The sequence below is a fragment of the Drosophila rhopaloa genome, unplaced genomic scaffold, assembly GCF_018152115.1.
Source record: "Drosophila rhopaloa isolate 14029-0021.01 unplaced genomic scaffold, ASM1815211v1 contig_115, whole genome shotgun sequence".
Lineage (NCBI taxonomy): Eukaryota > Metazoa > Arthropoda > Insecta > Diptera > Drosophilidae > Drosophila > Drosophila rhopaloa.
In genome coordinates, this window is record NW_025334990.1 from 19504434 (window position 1) to 19526403 (window position 21970).

The window sequence follows — 21970 nt, forward strand, 5'->3', positions numbered from 1 at the left end:
CATTTTTCCTTTAATTGGCCGCACTACAAACCCATAGAAAGATCAGTTTCATGTAGCAAATATTTTATTGTTTAGTTCTAAACAAAAACGAAATTCGTATATTAGTTGCGTGTTCAACATTTGATTTTCTGTTCTGGTCTGATTCTGTTTGAAAACCATTTTAGTTGTTAAATGCATGAATTACACTTTGCATCGAGTACTTCTATGGGTTCTATATTAGGTTATTAAAAATTGTGGGCATGAGTGTCCTGCTGGTTTTGTTGTGTGGTTGTGGGTTTGTGTAGCTCAGAGTTAATACGTTTCTTGGTTGATTTTTGTGTTGAATAATTTTAATTTTATTTCGTTGGCTGCTTTAATCCGCAGCCATTCGAGGGATGGGAAGTTTCTTATGTGTTTATGGTTTGTATAGAGTGGGAGTGTGTTTTACAACATTATTTTTGTTTTGTTTTATGTTTACGTTTTGTCGTTATAAAAATGTTGGTTTTGTTTGTTTACGTTTTAATTTAAGTATGTATAATAGTTTATATAAAAAATAACAGAGAAATTATATAAAAGAAACATTAAATATAATCGTTTATTTTGCTCTTCATCTTCACCTTCTTCCTCCGCTTTAACTTTATCTTCATCTAATAATTAACGCGTCAATTGCCTGAATCCTCTCCATCTAGTGATTCATCCTGCACCGATGAGTCGTCGCCGCCGCCGCCCCCGCCTCCTCCTGCGCGCTTTGATGAAGGTGTGCCCGTGAGCCGACTGGAGCTGAGACCCATGCCGCCGGTGCGTCTAGGAAGGGAAAGACCAAAATAATAATTAACATCTCGGTTTGCGGTTTCCGGGTGAACGTGCAGTGCAGGGGCAACATATAAATCAAAACAGAGGGTACGGTTTGTGAGTTCAAGGACTAAGATCTAATATTGAGGAAGTTTGAGGTACGGCATAAGTTCGCACATTTGGACTTGATGGTGTGTTCTGTTCCTAACATGCAGAAAGAAGACGATGGTTTGGTTGCTGGGTTCGGTTGACATTCACTGGTTCTAAGGATCATGGCGAACAGCAGCACTTACAGCCTACGCGAAGGAAACCAAGCGAATCGAAGCGAAACGAAACCTAATGCAGACCCTCACAATTCATAATGAGTGCAGCATCCTTTTTCGGCGAATACGCCTTTGCCTTTTCGGTCTCGGCCACTTGTATGGAGCTTAAACCAAAGATAAATTGCAAACCATAATAATCAATAAATGCAACCCCAGGAGACACCAAAGGACCCCCGCCCTGAAATTCAGCTGGCACAGACCACGACTCACCGTAGTTTTGTTTTGAGTGAGTTAATCTCACGATTCATGGCTTCCTGCGATTCAATCATGTCTTCGCACTCACGCTGGTACTTGCGCTTCTGGGTTTTCTCCTTCTGGAGCTCCTCTTCGGTCTCGTCCAGATTGCGCTTGAGCACCTTAATGCGGCTATTCAGCTGAAAAAAAAATCAATATTTTATTATTGATCTCTAAAATGCTTTTGACCTCCCTTTACCTTATCCATTTGCTCCTTGTGCTGGTCGACATGTCTCCGTTCGTCCTCGATGTTCATCGTAAGCTCCTTGATCTTCTTGTCCATTTTGCGGTTGGCCTTTTGCTGCACCAGACGCTCTTTGCCCTCGTTCTCCAGCTGCTCCTCGAGGTTGGCGATCTTGGCCTCGAGCGTAGCAATCGTGGCCTTTACCTTGGTGCGCTGCGCCGTCTCGATTTCGGCAAGCTTAGCCTTTAGCTCCTTGTTCTGACGTTCGAGCAGAGCGCGTCCGTTTTCGTTCTTTTGCGAGTTAGACTTCTCGTTGGCCAGCTCTGTGGTCAACTGCTCAATCTGCAGCTGCGCCTTGCGGCTGCGATCCAGCAGCACCTCTGAGTTGGACTGCTCCTCCTCCAGCTCCTCCTCAAGAGTGGCGATGCGAGCTTCCAATCGGCGCTTCTCGTCGATCATCAAGGAGCCTTTGTTGGCGTTATTGGCAATTTCTTCGGCCAGTTCGTCGCGCTCAGTTTCAGCAGCACGGCGCGCCCTTTCTGAACTGGCCAGATCCTCAGTCAGCTGTAATACTTCGGCCTCCAGTGCCTTGACCTTGCGCTCGGCCTCTTTGCTCAGTGCCTGCAGTTCCTCCTTGGCGGCCTTAGCCTCCTCGGCGTCGCGCAGGGCATCCTTGACTTGTGCTTGCAGCTTCTTCGCGTGCTTCAACGCATCCTCCTTCACCTTATTATGCATTTCCATGGTGGTCTCTATCTCCTTTAGGTCTCCCTCGAGCTTCTTCTTCGACGCCACCGCGGCCGTGCGCTGCTTACGTTCCTCGTCCAACTCGGTCTCAAGATCCCGGAGCTGTTTAACGAGGCCGCGTCTCTTTTCCTCGGCGCCCTCCTCCTTTGCCAACAGGTCGCGTTCGAACTGGGAGCGTAGGGCCTGCATGTTGACCTCCAGGCGCAATTTAGCGTCCTCGGTTAGCTGCAGATCGTCCTCGAGCTCCTCGTTTTGTGCTTTCAGCTCGGCCAGCTGAGACTCCAGGGCCCGCTTCGCCTTCTCCAGTTCGTGGACGTTTTTATCTGCGGTACCCTGTGAGTTGGCCAGGTCGTCGAGTTCGTTTTGGAGGGTCTTGCGCTTGTTCTCGAGGTCTTCAATCTTGTCAAAGGCTTCGTCCAGCTCGCGGGAAACCGACAGCACCTTGGTCTCCTTTTCACGCGCCTCCCGCTCGGCAGTATCGCGCTCCTGGGCAATCTGTTCTGATATGGCTTTTTCCTCGGCAAGGATCTTGTCAAAGTTCTTCTGCTTCTTCTCCAATTCGAGCACCTGACGAAGCACATAATTATTTGCATTAGGTAGTACTTTTTTAAATGAAAAAACAAAGACTCACCTTCGTGCGTTGCGCCTCTAGTTCAATGGTTGCATCTTCCAGCTCCGACTGAATCTTCTTTTTGCTTTTATCAAGACGGTCATTCTGGGCAATTAATTCCTTGACCTGTCGCTCCAAGGCCTCGATGTCCTTGTTGAGCCGCTTTTTGCCCTCCTCCAATTCCTTGGCTAAATCCGCGTCTTCCTCGGCCTTCTTCTTAATCTCCTGCATCTGGGCGGTGACCTCAGCCAACTTGCGTTCGTAGTTACGCTTTGCCTCATCGTCCTCCTCAAGCTGCTCTTGTAGCGCCTCCTTTTCGGACTCGATTTGACGCAGCTTAGAGCTCAGGCCCAGTTTCTGACGCGTTTCCTCCTCTAACAGCTGCTGGGCTTCGGTAAGCTGCGATTCCATATTGCTCGCAGACTTCACGGCGGCCGAGGCCTTAAGTTCGGCCTCCTCTAGCTGGTTTGTAATGTTCTCCGCCTCCTGCTGAAGTTTTGTGCACTTCTCTTGCAGTTCTGACCGGGCGCGTTCAATCTCTGCTAGTTTTACCTGTTGATTATTTAGAAAAGTAAGTGATTGCTTCCAAAAGTATATGTTTCAGCTTATTCAGCTGTTTCGTGTCACGACTATTTACCTGCAATTCAGCGATTTGCGACTCGGCCTGCTTGCGACGCCGATCATTCTCTTGCCGGGAGCTGTTGACGCTGCGCAGTTCAGTGGCCAGGTCGGCGTTTTCCGCCTCCAAAGTACCCTTCGCCTTTTCGAGGACGGTCTTGGCTTTGCGTAGGTTTTCAAGCTGGTCGTTGATGCCGTTAAGCTCCTGCGAATGCTTATGCCGCATGTCCGCCAAGACTCCCTCGTGATTGACAGTCTCCTCTTCGAGCGACTTCTTTAGCGTGGCTAACTCTTGTTCGCGCTTAGAACGCAGTTCCTGCTGGGCTGTTTGTCAAACAAATTTTTTGTAAATATTGTTTCTCAATTAAATGGAAAATTTAAGTCTTACCGGCTGTGGTGTCTAGGGAATCAAGCAACTCATTCTTGAGGGCTTCCAATTCCTCGCTAAGATCGCGCCTCACTTTCTCCGCCTTTGCTCGGGCCGCTTTTTCGGCCTCTAGATCCTCTTGAATCTCGGCCAGCTGTGACTCCAACTCGCGTTGGGCCTTCTGAGCGGTGGCCTTGGTTGCGGACTCCTCGTCGATGCGCAACAGAGTTTGGGTGAGTTCCTCCTCTCGTTTTGCCAGCTGCGTCTGCATCTCTTCCACCTGCACTCGCCTCTCGTTGAGTTGCTCTTTAAGATCGGCAACTTCGGTCTCGATCTTCCGCTTGGATCTATCAGACTCCTGTCTCTGCTGCTGATCCTTGTGCATGCGTTCCTCGAGTTCAGCGATGGTGGCCTCGTGCTTGGCCTTCAGTTTGGCCAAATGCTTAGCCTTTTCCTCCTCCTCGGCGAGCGTCTGGGATAGATCGTTGGCGCGTTCCTCCAGCAGCTTCTTCTCCTTTAGAAGCTTTTGGTTCTGGTCGTCGGTGAGGGCGAGATCTTCTTCGTGCTTTTTAATCTTGGCGTCAAGCTGCACCTTCTCCAGCTGTAATTTTTGTCGTGCGGCCTCTTCTTCCTCCAGCTGCTCCTCCAGATCTTGAATATTTAGCTCCAATTTCTTTTTCTCTCCTCCAAGGGCCAGGACACGCTCCTCTTCTTCCTCGATGCGCGTCTCCAGCTCCTGCATCATGTCCTCCAACTCCTGTTTGCGCGCCATCAGTCGGGAACGTGATTCCTCGGCTTCGGCGCACAGTTCTATCTCGGCCTGCAACTGCTCCGCAAGAGTGGTTTTCTCCACCAACGCCTGCTGATACTTGCGCTCATACTCCTGTGTGTTTTTGGCCAGAGTATCAAGCTTCTCGCGCACTTGTTTCAGCTCGTCCTCCTTCTGAACGAGCTTCTCCTCCTGCTTGGTTACTTCCAACAGAGGCTTGACCTTTGTGTAGAGACGCCACCACTGCCAGTTGCGAAGCTTGAGGTAGGCGGCGCAGTTACGCTGGATGATACGAATGGCGTTGAGCTGCTGCAAGCGCTTCTGGTAGTTGCGACGCGCGAGGAAGCCACGGCAGAAGGCCTGGAAGTTGACGATTAGGTCGGAGATCTTGAAATCACGCTCCTCTTCTAGATGAGCTAGGACACCAGCGCGAAAGAAGATCTTCGACTGGCCCACTCGATACAGGTTCGAGTCGAGCTCCAGCGCCTGAATCATCTTCTCGCAGGCCTTCTTGCCGTCCATGAAACCTTTGGGAATCACGTTGGGCGTGAGCAGTTCGTAGCGTTGGCGGAACTCCTGGAAGGGTATGCGATTGGGGAAGCCCTGGCGGCAGATACGTATGCCCTCGAGCACGCCGTTGCAACGCAACTGGTCGAGCACCAAGGGAGCATCGATCTTGCCGGCGCGCTTCTCATGGTTCGGTATGATACAGCGCACAAAGTTCGGGTTCGTGTTGCGCAGCGTGTCCATCAACTTAGCAAGCTGCTCCTTGTATAAATGCGACACGGTGCGGAACATGCCCTTGCGGGTGCGGGCCCCGAACTGAGTATCAGTCAGAGCCTGCTGTGCCATGCCAACGATCTCCGCATCCTTCCAGATGTTCACCACGAACGGATCCTGCGAACCCTGCAGCAGCGACACAATGTTCTCGTTCAACGGGTCCATGTTCTTCATCAACCACTTGGCCGCAGAGTAGTCAACGCGGCCGGCGTAGTGCACGATGGCAAAGTCGGCCACCCCGCGGAAGTCGGTCTTCATGAATTTTGGGTGCATGGAGTGGGCCGAAACGAGCTTGTCGACAAACGTCTTGTCTGTGGCCTTTGGGAACCAGCATTCCTCATCCAGCAGGGCCATGATGCCACCCGGCTTATCGATTAGGTCGATGGTTGGCTGCAGGTCCAGCCCGAAGTCAATAAATTTCCATTCGATGCCCTCGCGCTGGTACTCCTCCTGCTCCAGGATGAACATAGTGTGGTTAAAGAGCTGCTGTAGTTTCTCGTTGGTGTAGTTGATGCACAACTGTTCGAAGGAGTTAAGCTCAAAGATTTCGAAGCCTGCCATGTCAAGAATGCCGATGAACGACGCGCCCTGGCGCTTGGTGCGATCCAGAGAGCGGTTGATGCGGTTCACTAGCCACTTGAACATGCGTTCGTAGCACGCCTTAGCAATGGCCTCTACGGCGAACTCCACCTGCTCCTTTGTCTGGGCTTTCGTGACGAAGTCTCTTCCCACTTTGATGCGTGGCGTGAGGAAGGCCCGAGTCATGTCAGTCACACTAAGGCCGAGCAGATGCGCGATCTTCTGGGCCACCGTGTTGTCCGGAAGCGTGGCCTGATCGTTGTTGCGCTCCTGGCGGAACTTCATGCTGCCGAATAGCAAAACGGCGCTCACGATGCGGAATATCGAGTTGAAGTCCTCAGATGTCATGCCCATGATGTTCATCGACTTGACCGTTGCCTGGAACTCGGCATAATCGTCCACGCCGGGCACAGGCAGGCTGCCGTTCGACAGGAATGCATACGACTTGACGTCATCGAGTATGAACTTTTCGCGCTGCTCCGGCGTAGCGCCCGCCAGCAACTGGTAGAAAATATGGAATGTTCGTTCGTCCTTCGCTTGACGAATGGCACGCGACTTCTCCAGCAAATATGTTTCGATGTTGGCCCCCGAGATAAAGCCCGAGGCGTCGAAATTAATGCGAATGAATTTACCCTGCAAAGTGGTAAATGATAAAATTCATACTTTCGGTGAAAGTCGAAGGCACTACTTACGAAACGCGAAGAGTTGTCGTTCTTGACGGTCTTGGCGTTGCCAAAGGCTTCCAGTATGGGATTGGCCTGCAGCAGCTGTTGCTCCAGCTCGCCCTGTTCAAAGATAAAGAAGATTATATTAAGTCTATGTGTTTTACGGTCTTAAGGGTTAGGGGTTAGCCAAAAAAATTCACGAAAGCAGTCTAAACACGTAAACAGTCTGGGACAAGTACAGTGACATCACAAGCAACACAAAATATCTACACAACAAGATAAGATAACTCTATGGAAACATGCAGAAAAAAGCCAAAGCGAAACGAAGAACAATGAACACTGGACGATCTCCTACAGCTTCTCACGATCAATGCCGGCGCAGTGACTCCATCCGGACTTTACCTCTGGATACTTGGAATTAACTTCCACTTCCATCTTTGATCCATTGGCAATTTCGACCGACTGATTCTGACTTTGGGTCATAATCTTAACCCTTATGTACTTGTTTGTATTGACCGAGAAGTTCTGCAATTAGGTAGGAATGGGGTTATGGGATACGGGATGGATATTTAGGTCTTCTCCAGGACTCGCATCTTTCACGAGCTTTGGTCTATCCAGTCTTGAAATCATATATACATATCAAACTATATGGCTACAAAATAAAATGTTATATACTGATAATTATACTTAAACTACAAATGATTCTTTTATACTCGGGGCTGATGGACATTGAGCATACTTTACCGCAAATGTTTCTTGATGACTACTCTAAAATTGCGTTGGCATATGTAGTACAAAGAGGGAGCAGAGCAGATCGGATCAGAGAGATGAGATTGAGTACATGAGTGTTGGCTTGGGTGGGATGAAAACCAGGGAGACAAAACGAAGAGTAGGGAGAATTCATTTGGAGAGGGTTAATACTAAGATTTAGGTCACAGTTGATGAAATGCGAAAGCAATATAGTTGGGAAAACATAAATCTTTTTGGGGACAGAAAAAAACGGTGGGGCGAAAATTAAATTAAATCATACATCGAATGGGATTAACAATAACCGTGTTAATTTGGAACACAAAGTGTGCAATATTTTCTTTCAGTCCACAAATACTTACAATGAGCACGGCAGGATGCGGCACCTGTTGGAGTTGTTGTCAGTTTGTTGGAAGTGTTGAGGTTCGATTTTGGTTCGGTTGTTGGATATTTGGATCGATTGTGATTTTTGGCAGCGTTTTGTACAGATCATATATACAAGTTATATAAACATATGTATAGCAGAGTTGAAAGTGAAGACAACAACCAAAGTCCAATGTACAGGGTGTGTGTGCGTGTATTTATAGGTGTGTGGTGTAACATAGTGGTGTGTTTGTAAGGTTGGACATGAAAATAAATAAGATCAATAAATAAATAATAAAATATATAAAAAGTAAATAAATTTATATTTTGCCTTATCCTTAGCATCAAGCAAACACAATTTAAAAACAACCGAAATTCATTTAGAAAAAAGGCCATAAATTGTTTCAAGCAAATGCAAAGTTATATCAATGTTTGTCCTCCATTTCTCTTATCGCTTCTCTTATCTAAGTCTGATAAAGGGTGTCACTAAAACACACTATTTTCTAATCAAACCAACAAATCTCCTTTAGTTCAATTGAATTTTACAGTAACAACTTTCGATGACTCACTGCTGCCGTTGTGGTTTGCCTTCGCGATAAATCATCTATCATCAGCGTCTATTTATGGGAGATGGTATCAGAGGTAACATTTAACTTTTAACTTTGTCCCACTTAAGCTCACTCATCCTACGAAAGAGCCCTGCAAGGTAAGAAATATAACCGTTGATTGGAGTATCTATCTACCTAATATGTTGTTTTTATTATTGCAAGTTAAACGATTCGGAGTCCAGTGTATTTAGAAGCTCCTTAAGTATATTTGCAGCTTATCACGTTCACAGCAGCAAAGTCAACTCAACTTTGGTCGCAGCCTCAGCTTCAGGCTCATATAAGGCAGTAAACGCATAAAACATAACGAAAAGTGTGTTTGGAGCTCAAGAACAACTTGTTTGTGCTCAAAAGGATTGACTGTGCAAGCCCAAAAAACACAAACAAAAAACTGTTTGCTTTCCCCTCCCATTTATGGTTATGGCAAACCCAGCAGTAGCAAAGATGGTAGAGAGCAGCAGTTGCTGCCCAATATAATTTCCATTTTTTTGTATCAATTGCCTCCTCTGCAATTTAATTTCAATTCTCGCTTTTTTATGGTGTTTGTTTTATTGCTGTAAATGACAAAATTTGTCAGCAACTTATGGCTCTTGATTAATGAAGTGTTCTCCGGTTCCCCTATTAAAGCACATAAACCAGCTGCCAAGTGATCAACCATCCAAATATTAGAGCGTAACCCTCAATCATAAACCATATGGGGAGCATCAGTTGAGGGCTCTGAAACTGTGCATTTGCTCGGATTTTGTTCTAATTCCATCAGAATTTGGTGTTCGATAAACTATGGAAAAAATAATGCCAGCAAAAAAAGAGCTTACTAACATAATAATGATCTGGTAACTTGAGACAAAATAGATTAAATTGCACACTCCCACGAGGAAGTCACAGTTTCGAAGGCGTATTAAAGCCGATTTGCCGACAATAAACATATACGTGTTTATGTAAGCGTCGTGAATCTCCCGCGAACGTAGTCTGTCTAATTAATTACAATACCAAACAATAACAATTGTTGGGTTCGCGTGTCTTTAATGCGAGTTTAATAAGCATTTTTCAAAAACCATATGGATCTGTGCCTCAATGGCGGGTATCTCCAACGCACCCTCCCACACTGGTGGATACAGCTTTGCATTTGCTTCGATTGTCAGATGAACGCATTTCGGTTTCTGGGCTTCTGTACTTACCGCACCGGAGCCCTTGGGCTTGGAGGCTGCCACATAGGCCAAAAACTGAATGACCTTCTTGGTGTTCTCCGTCTTGCCAGCACCCGATTCGCCAGTACACAGAATCGATTGGTCTTCGCGATCTGCAATGAAGAAAGAGGGAAAGGTTTGAGTAAGCAGGGCATATGCGAGAGGCATTGGGCAAATGACACACTTCATTGACGCAACAATGCGGCTGACCCGCCAAAAATTAAATTAAAATGTAAAAAGCCAAGCTCAGCTTGAAGTCTCTGTTGACCCAAATTCGAGCAGGCAAAAACAAAGCAAAAAAAAACCAGTAAAATAAAGCATAGAGTGGTTGGGAGCGGGCAAAAAATAAGACATACATCAATTGAAAATGAAAACAGTTGATTTCAGCCTGCGTATCTAAGAGATACGTACGGCAACTGGCAGCAGCAGTAAATTGCTGGTGCTCAAAGCTATTGATATGGCGCCAACGATCCCATCGAGAATATAGCGATCTAGATTGGTACTGCACCCCGGGAACACCCGGCCACATGGCAGCCTCGTCATACGATCCAGCATTGAGCTAACCACAAACACAGGCGGAGAGACGGCAAGGCAGATATATCCACTCTGATTGCCATGGATTTTGAGACACGGAGCTCCACACAGCTTCAACATCACGACCCCGTACTTATTTATTATTATGGATAAAGCCGGTCGCGTATTTATACATACTACATTCAATATCCGACCATAAATGGGCCGAAATATATATCTCAGCATGCCGTTTTATGGGAATTTTTTGTTGCTTAGTTATGTGGATAGAAACGCTGAATAAGAATTTCGATCATTCAAGGACAGCAATAAAGAGGGTTACGCAATCCTTGCAATTCAGATAGATTATGGGCAATTTATTTAATGGCTCGGCCAAATTAAGATCTGGTTTTTAAAGTACTGTGCACTTTTTATTTAAATTCCTTTCAAGATCGTAAATTATAAAAATTTAATTCTCTCCCAAGAATGCCAAAACAAACAAATCAAAAGTCTAAGCACAGCTGTTTAGAGGTATTATAAACACTGGAAACAAAACATTCTGAGCTATATAAATTATGTTGTAAACAAGTTTGTAAAAGGTTAAAATTTAAGCTATAAAATTTATATATTTTATCGATGTCAACCATACTTTTTACTTATTTTGACCAAAAAGGTGGGAAATAATTTGTTTAACTTAACAAGTGTCGAATAGAAGATTCCACTCCCAAAATAAATTCCCGACTGAAACAACTGACAAAATAAAGACAAGCAAAACATCTGTCCATTGGCGGCCCTTACCCTGTGGTACGCGGGGATTGTGTACATAAGCATGCAGTTATATACCACATAAATACAGTCAAAGTCAAGGCGTGTCATTTTATCATGAACAAGACTCGTATGACATTGGCACATTATGAGCAGCGCGATATCTGGCACGGAATGGAATGCCATAAAAAATGCAGTGTGCCGGAGTTGGGAGATTGGCGATTGCTACGAGTTGGGGGAGCAACTGAAGCTCAAACAGATAAAGGTGTGCGGCGATTGTCCAGCTCCAAAGTCCCTAGATCGTTATGGAGGCGATTGCGGTGCGTGTTTCAGGGCAATGGAGTCTGAGGCGATGGGGTTGGGCTAAGATTATTTAAAGCCAGTGAAATAAATCAAAGGAACTGCCACTCCCCGAAGAAGGGAGGGGGGTGTCGCTGTAAAAGCGAACTTCTCGAAAAATGTGTTCCCAGGAAATACAATCAGGCAAATGTGCATAAACAGAAATTTATTAAGCGTCAAATATGGTGAGCCAGAGTGAGGTGACGATTTGTTTAAACATTTTCACAGCAGCAACAAAAACCAAGATGATGGGGCAAACAAAGTGGCCTGCTGTCCAAGCGGAGCCGGGTTCAGTTTTAGATCCAAATATGGTAATGACACGTATACGCAATATTAGTTAACCAAACCCAAGCGGGGGAAACACACACATGTAGGAACCTATATATACAGCCAAGATATGTCTGGCCTCGAGGTGGAGTCTCTGCTGCGCTGGAGCCACCAGCGTGTGAGTCATCTCCAGGCGCGACGTTACGCTTGGATCGGACATGCAAACCATCGAAACTCACTGAAGCCAAAACTAAAAAGCAAAATCAGTGAAAAGGAAATCGAAAAAAAAATCCCATTTGAAAATACAAGCCGAAAAAGGAAACCAGTTTATGATTAGAAGCGAGCCAGTCATTCAGGGGAAAGGAACACACTTGCAGATGATTCACTGCAAATTTTTGTGCCAATGCAGCTCCGCGGAGTTATTTCTGCACAGTGTGTCATATATGGACCCCTCTCCAACTTGATTCGTGGAAATACCCTGCCCAAGCCAGGTGTTATCTTATCAGCTTGGTCTGGTTAAAATGTTTGCTTGTTTATGTGGAGAATGGAATTTTCGATAGCGACCAGAAATCGCGCACCAGAGAAAACCATGAAGCGGAGCTGATAATGTTCGCCTTTTCCCTCCAATATCAGTGCGCAGCTGAATCGAAAAGGAAAGTAAGTGCAGAGACGAGATACTTACCACCCAACATGTTTCTATAGGCACTATCCGTTATTGCAAATACGTGCGGAGGCACTTCGTGTCGCTTTATGCCCTTGTATCGCTCCATTATCTTTTCGGTGTAGATCGGAAGTTTCTTGTACGGATTGACCACAACGCAGAATAGACCGGAATATGTCTGAAAAATAATTGTTATTAGTTTCTCTTTACTTAAAACAAAAAATCGAATATTAATATAGGCAAATCCCTTTAAAGTTTCCACAATGTTTGCCTTTAAGTCGGCTTATAATTTTGATTTGATTTATTGCAGAGACTCCACGCTTAATTTGGCTGCTCCATATTAGGGACATTAAGAACAACATTACCAAATAGTCGACAAAATCTCATCGATGATTTTTCAGGCCTCAAATCAATCATTTTAATGCTGCATGAAAAGTGATGCTTGGGGTAACGACTGCCTCAGAAACGGCGACTGATGTTCAGTGGCCTAGTTAATGTTGCCCAAACTCACACACACGATCGCTTGGCTATCTAAAAGACATGTGCTTTAAAGTTGGCCAGCACCATAAACAGCGGACGCATGTATCTGTATCCGCCGCTGAATCTGTGTTCCGAATCCGAATCCGTTGGTGGTATCTATCGAGCGGCAGCCTACATAACTGCGATTGCGATTGGGACCGAGACTGCGGCGTGGGCACTAAGTATGCGGCTTTTGCTATTTGTTGTACCATTTAAATATCTGGCCAAACATAAGTTTCGAACGCTGGAAACTTCACAGCGCAAAATATATCGAAGGAGGTGGGGAAGTGTAAGGCCAGCCCACACAGACTGAAATGGAAAGTAGCGCAGCTAAAAATCATAGTTGAGAAAATCTCTCTTGAACTTTTTGCGGAGCCCAAAATCCACAACAAAATCATTTCTTGCCAATCGGCCACATTGCCCGTGCTTGAGTGCGTGTGTCAGGCATCCATAAATGGCATAAGAAATGTTTTGTTCAGTTTCTTTGCTGTTTCGGGCAATCGTTTGATGGTGGCCTCGAGTCGTGACGATGTTGGCTCCGTTTGCCTTTGAATCAAATCGTTTATGCTGCTTTGAGTCATTATCCTGGTGAATACATCTTCAATACCCCTGCACGCCATTAATCACTAAAACCTGCCCTGATACGACGCCTTATATGGTCAGCGGATAAGTCAAATCATGAAATTTATTCAAATTCAACAAGCGGCAGGGCAATTAAATTACAGCGAAATTTATTTGTATATGGGGTGGAGGGGTGTAGGACAAAGGCGAGTCACGGCAGACGAGAAATGCTTATCAATTAGGTATACAAAAATCAGATAGTCTGAAGGAACTTCTGAAAGAGGTTCTGTCTCGATAGTCATTGAGGCCCATTCAAAGTAGTCACCAAAAACCGTAACTATTAGTGGGGCCACTTTTGGTCGCGTCTTTCAGGCCTTGTGTGGTCATAATAGCGTTGCACGGAGAGCAAAGCAAACAGAGTCAACAACAACGAAAAGCAAAACCAACGGCGGCGCCTTTTATGTTAATTACATGCCTAAAGACACCTCTGTCTACCTCCCCTGCCACCCATTTCACCTCCTCCTGGGGGCCTGCTATTAGTGCCAACAAATTTCTCAGGTGATATGCGAAAAACATAATTTATTTGCCACAAAGAGCACGCTTCATGTGGCTTATCTGCAGTCGCTATTTAAATCTGACCAAGGGAGCTAAGTGCCACAGCAATCCTATATTAACACGCCGTTCTGTTCAATTCGGATTGCCATTTCAATTAGCGCATCTCAAAGATAGTTAGAACCGAACGGGAATTGAGATAGCACCAGCTGCCAAGGCGCCAACGTCATCTCTCCCTTTCGCCGATGCGTTGTCAAGCTCTTTTCGCTGCCAAAACAGCTGAACAGAAGCACACTGAATATCGCTGAATACATTCGGCCTTTGAGCAATTGCACTTAGTCACCCGGTGGACATAAATCAATTAATTGCAGCAACAACAGAGGCAGCAAGCAAACGCCAAATGGAATATTTCAAACCCAATTTCACTTGTAATCAGGCGCAGCAAGCGGGGGAGGGTCGAGTATATAATAGGTATTTGCTTTTCAACAAATTTATAAATGCCTAATTAGATTACACTTTTGTACTACTATTTAAAAACAACAAAAAAATTTTATTTACAAGTTTCAGTTGTAAAATAATCAAATCATTGCTGATTTATACGACTGTCAGGATAATTTTCATGACATTAATGTTTGGAGGGAAACTTTGGTCTATGATTTTTCGTGTTAAACATATTGGCTATATTTATGACAGCTCTGGTGTTTTGCTTTTCTCAGGTTTTGCTAAGGTGTTGACACTTGATTTGCATATATCCATGATCAAGTCGCAATGGGTGTGCGTGTGTGGCCCGTGCAAGAGTCATTCTTCTTGTCGACGCATATTAATTAGGCTACAAGCTACCGGCAGTCGGCAGCTGCCAGGCAAATTAATTTAAATGAAATTTTAAAATCGAATTAAATGTCAACAAATTATAATAATTATGCCGTTAAATGCAGCCCCCACAGCCCAGCACAGCGCTCCAACAAGTTAGCGGGCAGAGCGCGTCAGCAACAATTGGCAAGCGAATTAAATGGGACAAGCCGTGGTAAGAGCGAGAAAGGGAGGCAAGATGAGTGTGGTGTGGTGTGGTTGTGTAAACGGCAAAGCAGCGCACGAAATTGGCCAACAACAACATCAGATACAACGACAATGCTAAGTGCGCTGAAGCATGGCCGGCCAACAACAATATAAACAAATTAAAAGCAGTTCGCGCCCACATCAAAAAGCGGCTACAACCATTTGGGCATTAAATTTAAACTCCCAAAGCGAAAGGCAGAAAGACTGCGATAAGTAGCAGCCGCAGTACATCAAATATGTAAAAAGAGGTACATAATTTGTTGTACAATAAAAAAAAGAAGCCACAACGAACCTGCCACATGGCGGCAAATTAAAGTAGAAAGAAACGAACAATCAAAGCAAGGAAACACCCACTGATGAAACAGCTGAAGCCGAGTAGTTTGGCAACATTCCCCAGCAACATGTTGCCAGAGTTAAAATATAATAAAACACCTTGGTAACGAAAGAAAACGAAGACTTTTTCAAGATCCCGATAACGCTTTAAATTTAAAATTTAGAAAAGAGCTTGAAGCTGACATGCTCTCTATTATCTAAGACCAATTTAAGTGAATTAAGGCAAATTCTTAGCGATCCCCACCCAATCATTGTAAATGAATTTCTCAAGCTAATAATTTGAAATGTCTCTAATTTTCCAGCACAGTAATCTCTTTCCCCATTTTTGGGGGAATAAGTTATGTGCTCAGATAAATCGATATCAATTGAAGGCTTCAATGGCAGGCGATAATTCAATGATTAATAAAGGGGAAAAAAGAAAGAAAAGAGGGAGAGGAGCACATCGCAAAGCAGATGGAATTAACGGCTTCGAATTTAAATGTGCTACTTGAAATTCGTTTCTCATCAAACCCAAACTTTTTGCTGGCTTTCTGCTCTGACCAAAACGCTTTTGGCATGCCAATTAACAACGGATGTGCGGTGAGAGTAGGAGGCAAAAGAGTGAGCTTATGTTTATAAATCATTCCGCCTGTGACGAATGCACCACAGGATTGAGTGATTGCTTTAGAGTTTCAAATATTTAAGCTAATTTTAAGTAAACACAAAAGCGATGAGGCAAGACGGCTCGACAAAGTTTTTAAATTTTCAGCAAAGCGAAATCTCTTGGTTAAAAACTGTTTACTTAGTGTCATCGCCATTATATAGCAGTCGTCACATTGCCGGCAGCTGGTTCGTCGGAAACTTTGGGGCAGCCAACACAAACATGAAAGATATGAATTATAATTCGATGTACTCACATAGATCAGGCCAGAGTAGTATCTGTCCTTAATGTTGTGCAAAACGGAGGCCTCGTTCAGACACGTCAGCTCGGCCATGTCCTCGACTTTGTCGAACTTTGGCGGATTCATCTTCTGTATGTCGTCGCGTAGGATCATCACCCGTTTGCCGGTCTCGGCCAGCTCCACCTCGACCTCGTCGCCATGCTCCCGCTTAATACTGGCGGCCACGAAACCCTGTAAAGAAGGTAGAATGAATGGGTTAGATACGGATGCAATTTTTGTTTCTTAGCAGTGGGGGATGGGGACGGGGTACGGTATGCAAAAGGGAGATTGTGTGTGTTTTCCCATCTCAGCGGGTAGGCGATAAACACAACAAGTGCAACAACGCTGCATGAGTCAAGCGCCAGAAGAAGAGCCACTCAGTCTCCGCTCTCTCGCTGGCAAGTGAAATGCCTATGAAAAACTGCACCCATTCAAGTGGCCCAGGCAGAAAGAACAAAAACCGAGCCAACAGAACAACGGGAGGCAGATGCAACTGTCTGTCCGCCTGGTTGACCCTACCCCAGCTGCCCCGCTCGCCACACAATCCGTAACAAGTTCAAGGCGCGGATTCGGATGTACGTGATTTCACTGAGCATCACGAAATTCAGTATTGACTGCTTGGACCATAATTAGCCATAGCTAGAGCAGGGCGCTAAGTGTGATTCACTCCCAAATCTTCGGAATTTCCATCTGCGAAAGAACCCTGAAATTCAATCGAATACAAACAACTTGGAAAAGCTGCAGCAACAGCCAAACAGCTTTAATTAGAAGTCAAGTGAAACAACAACAATGGGGAGCAGGGAGCTTGAGGCACGCTGCATGCTGCACGCGGCGCACTGACATTAATCAAATCAGGGGCAACCCGTAATTCAGTCATTAAAGGGTAGAGTGAAGTGCCGCCGCTGCCAACGAGAAATGCATTAAAACCAACAACCGGGGCAGCAGAAGGAGCATCTGCAACGCATCCCAGCCCAGACCGGCTCCATTAAGTTAAACACGCACACGCCCCAGCGATCAGATTCGGAAAACCCGCGTCGTACTGCATCTCGCTGTGTGGTGGTTGTGTTATCTTTGCGCTTTTCCGGTACCAGGGATAAACAGCCTTAAGAAAGTCGTTATTCTCGAGCGGATATGACGGATATGAAACCATTTGGAGCATGTACATACCCTACAGTCAAGCGTGCAATCAGCACTAATAAATATGCCCTACGGCGAATTATTTTCGCTCGGTTATATGATAAGTTTACAGACATGATCGACATAATGTAAAATCGTCTACATATAAGCCTTCGTTAGCGGAACGATTTGAACAGTTTCGAGTACTTTCGCTGTGCCAAAACTCATTTTCCGACGAACCGCCCCGTCCTAGTCGTTTGTCTGTTTTGTGGGCAGCCGCTGTCAGCTTGGCAAAACATTTGCGCATAAAAACGTTTGACAGTTTGGACACACCAGATACAAGGCTTTGCGACAGCAGCAGAAGAAGCAAAAAATATGGCGAATCGGAAAATGCTGTAACTGCTCCGCCAGTTGGTCCATGATTCACGATCTTGGAATGCCCCGCAAGAGATGAATTGGAGTTATCGGGCCAATGAAATTAGCCAAAGTTAGTCAGGCAGGCAGCGGGAGGCGGGGGCAAGAGTTGTGGCACATGAGGTCATCAGTCTCAGATTCTCGCTCAGCGGCATCTCGAGCATTCCGGGCAACCGTTGGAGCGAAACCAAAGAAAATATAAAACAACACCTACAAACATAGCGAGCGGAGATGATGGTGGTGATCAAGGAGGCGGGAATTGAAAGAAGGAAGTTGGGGAGGAGGAAAAATTCAAGTGTAGGAGCCCCCATTCCGGATTGACTATTTTCGGTTGCCCAATCGCAACCTTGAACTTGCCAAGGGATCCACTAAATAGCAAGCAAACAAGAGAGTACTGAGCGGCTATGCCAAGATTTATCTGTACCCCGTTATTTACTCTCTGGGAGCAAATGCTTTTCGCCAGCTTCTTTTGTTTACACTATTTTTCAAAAATGTAAATATGAAACGAATAATGAATAGAAGGCCCCCGGACTCTCCACCCGCTCACCTCCCCTTCCTCTCACACAATCCGAATGCGAACAAGAAGAACGATGGATGGGCCCATTATAATTTGTTACTCTTTTATTTTATTTCTTCGTTTAATCGATCAACGCATATGCATGTGTGGAGAGGGTAAGAAGCGTATATTACATATACGTGATACGAGATACGAGGAGCAGGTTCGTTGACCGTAAACCGGACGGACGAGAGTCAAAAGCTGGCTACGTTTTTCGTTGCCGTAACCGAAAAGAAAACACTCACACTCGCGCGGCAAAGGCATCTCCGCCAGAACCCAGCAGAGCCATGGCGGGGGAGCGGAGTGGGAGTGGTTACAAACAAAGTCCAAAGTGGTTTCTGTTGGTTATAAATACAAGTAACACACAGACATGCTCGGAAATATCAACAAACGATACCGGGCGCAAGTGTGGGTGTGCAGAGACCCCGAAATGATCAGCGTTCGTTACAGTCGACTCGATTCTCTGGGCATGACGAAGGTTAAGCCGACTTCAATTTGGCTAACAATATGAAAATGTTTCAAGATTGGTATTGGGGGCATGCAGGAATGCCCGAAAACACCAGAAGATCAGAACAGATTTTCAACTAAAGTAGGGTGAAAAGTATGAGGAGAAATGTCAACATATGGCCGCCACGTTTACCAGCGCTTCAGTGGTAGCCAAATTATTTTCTATTTACGCAATGTACTACAAAGATTCTGGATGCACTGAATTTTGATTATACTTGAGATCCGAGATCCTTTCCTTACAAAAAAAAAAAATATAAAAGACTTAGGAAAATTGTTAGGATTGAATCAACTATTTTAAAACCACTAGCAACCCTGATTCTCCATTTCAATTTTGTCGTCAATCAAACTCCCCTCTGTGTAAATACTACGATGAATCATTGCCCCAAAACGCAGGCCACATGACCTGGAAAAATATCGCTGATCAGTAAACAAAATTGAACGAAAGCCAGCCAGCAACAAAAGGTTTCTCTGTGTATCCACAAGTGAATAAATGGATTTGGATAACACGTACGTGGACTGCTGTTGCCATTATTCAGCGAATTCCCTTACATTGCGCAAAGTTGGAACAGTTGCTGGAAACGAAACGAAGCGGGATGTTCGGCCGAGCGGAGTGTTGGCACAAATGGCGAATACCCTTTTGGCCGGGTCCGTTCCCGTTAAACCGTAGCTGTATCTGCATCTGTATCTGTGGGACATTCCAGTGGAGCAACAGTTTGAGCTAAATGCAAATATCTTTACGTTTCTTGCCCCTCTCATGTGTCGGTCGTCAGTCCCTCAGACTTTCCGTCTGTAAGGCGGTCCGTTAGTCCCACTGTCCGACGGACAGCTCATGACAATCGTTCGTTTCGTTATTTTCGTGTTTATTTCTTGGCTTTATCTCTGTCGCTGTCTTTTTCCTTTGTAAAGTAAATGTCTGTTTAAGTGATCGCGTAATTACAAAAAAATGTGAAGTTGTTTGCTTTTGTTTTCGTTGCCTCTTTTATTATATGAAGTCACCCAAAAGTGCTACCATTCTATGGCCCGGAATTATCTCTGGCAAATAAAGCAATCACCGGCTGGGCCAAGGGAAGAAAGACTGCTAATTTTGTCTGTTTGGGTTTATGGTCTTGAAATTAAGTCTGAGGAATGCAGTTGAATGACACCTGAAAGAAATCGTTTCATGCGAAGACGAGAAGAAGAAAGGAGCAGGCAAAATTAGCAAAACAATTCAGTTTGTTATCATCTGGCGGGCAACCCCCCAGCCGACCAAAGTTTCGCGATCGTATTTCTGAACCAAGAGTGGGCGCTGAAATCGATGATTCTTTGGACCAATCTCAGCCCGTTTCTTCGCTGGCTTGGCTGAATGTTCGTTGGAGGGTCGGCTGCCCAACACACACAAATCGAACACACGAATACCCGGCCAGATTAAAAACTTGTTTTGCCCCGCTCTCACTGGAAACTGGGACCATTTCTGCTACCACTCTCCCTCAAAGGTGAGTCAGTAAGTCAGAGAGCGTCTGCATGCAAATTGGTAGCATTGGGCAAAGCCTCTTGGCGGCAAATGCTCGCATATTTGACCAAGTAAACCGTTAAATCGGACTCCCTAAGTGGTGAGGTGATTTCAGTCTCACCGCAGGAGAAACGGGTGATTCAGCATCGACGGATGTTTACTCAATTTTATCGCCGCGGTGCGAAAGTAATGAAAAATTCAAAGAAGTTGGCCCGGTTAAAAATTAAAAATAAGCGGAACAACGGGGCGTGATTCATGGATTCAACGGATGGCACGGAGAGGTGCTGGCGATAAGGAGTCCAAACACTGCGCAAATTGATTAGAAAATGTATAACTGCGGTCAAAAAAATATCGAGTCGACTTTATTTTGATTTATATTAAACACATATCTGAAGTTAAATATCAGCTTTGTTAGCTGGGTGCGATAACGTTTACATTGTTAATTCTAAATTAACACTTTTCATATATTTTTAGTTCCTAACATTCGTTTTAACAATTTGCCTAAAAAGCTACAATTACTTTGCTATTCCCTTGACCGCAGTTGTAGCTGTTCCTGTTGCTTTACACTCATGTATGGGAGCTATCAATAGGGTTTATGTCAGGTAATTCAGTGTTTCGGGCGTGGCTCACACAACGAATCAGGCGGGTAGGAAAAACCCTGGGTATCCGCAGGTTTGGGTAGATCGCGGCGGATCTCTGAGGAGACTCAGGTAGGGGCAAACGGACTCACCTGGTTCTCGTGCGGCACCCACACCAGACGCTTCTGTGTCCACTCGGCCTGTGTGGCCGGATCGTTGAACTGGTTGCGCTCCACCGAGAGGTACTTGAGCTCCGGATCGTTGCGATCTACTTCTTCCGACATTTTGGCGGCGCTTCTCGCTGTCTGTCTGTTTAAGTCCCTGCGGCGGTTAATTAATAATTCCTTGTCTGGCGGCTGGTTTGCGTGGTAGGTTATCGCTATTCAGCGGCTAGTTGCTTTTCTGTCGGACAAAACAAATCGATGAGAACAAATGAGTACGTTGTTTCGCTCGTCTCGTCGCCAGCAAGATACAATATTTCGCATTTATCTAGCGTTCGCGTTCTTTATCTGGAAGTGCGGCACAAAACGAAGGCGGCGAGAACAGCGCGCGGCGAGAGTTTCAAAAGGGAGAGCACGAAGAAAGACGGAGACGGCGAAGGAGAAGAAAAAATATGGCCACACATTTTCTTAAGCCAACGTCGGCCGTGGGCGAGGGAGAGGAAGATGGAGGGGAAGAAGTTTAGCGGAAAAATAGCGTTACGTAGCAATTAACCATTAACCAGTTTGCATTTCCGAAGACTGCAACAAACTCTGTTTCAGTTTTCGGAGCAGGTATAAGCGCGGCCATCCTTCTCTCCTCTCGCTTTGCCTATCCCACTCTCTTCGTTCTGCAACACACTTGCACGGCTCACACACACACACACATCGCGCTGGGAACGAAGTTTTCGCATATTTCGCACATAAATGTTGTTTTTCGGTTTTTATGCTCCCATTTCACAGCGTCAGCACGGCGTTTGTGCAAATTCAGCTGAATTCAGTCCCGCATTTGCTGCATTTGTTGCGGCGCGGCGAACAGCGTCTCTGCCGGCGTCGGCGTTGGCGTCACGTCGCCGGCGACTTTTGGGCGTTGAATTGATGCGTTGCGTTGGGAAATAATTCTACATGCATTTAATGTTGCTGTTTTCGTTGTTTTTCCGCACCGGAGGACAAAGAATGAGTGGCAGACTGTGCCGGCAGCAGCCTTTTATGAGCAAACTTAGCGCTTTTCATTTGTTTTAGCGACAGCTGCACTTTCAGCTCACAGTACACCACACTCACACACAAGCACTCACAGAGACTT

General features: G+C 45.4%; 1 protein-coding gene across 2 annotated transcripts; it reads right to left on the bottom strand.

Moving 5' to 3' along the window:
- Positions 1 to 46: 46 nt before the first annotated feature.
- LOC108043187 (myosin heavy chain, non-muscle) lies at positions 47 to 21091 on the bottom strand. Of its 2 annotated transcripts, XM_017121760.2 has the most exons (13): positions 20842 to 21091; positions 16006 to 16221; positions 12110 to 12266; positions 9538 to 9659; positions 7754 to 7777; positions 7389 to 7412; positions 6672 to 6764; positions 3873 to 6612; positions 3504 to 3808; positions 2888 to 3418; positions 1528 to 2823; positions 1305 to 1468; positions 47 to 783 (listed from the first exon to the last, which is right to left on the bottom strand). In XM_017121760.2, exons 1-13 carry the CDS (start codon positions 20971 to 20973, stop codon positions 642 to 644), a joined length of 5946 nt encoding a protein of 1981 aa, XP_016977249.1. In that variant the 5' UTR covers positions 20974 to 21091; the 3' UTR covers positions 47 to 641. The 2 variants fall into 2 exon arrangements, with proteins under 2 accessions (XP_016977249.1, XP_044317130.1); XM_044461195.1 differs by lacking the exon at positions 7389 to 7412.
- Positions 21092 to 21970: the final 879 nt, after the last annotated feature.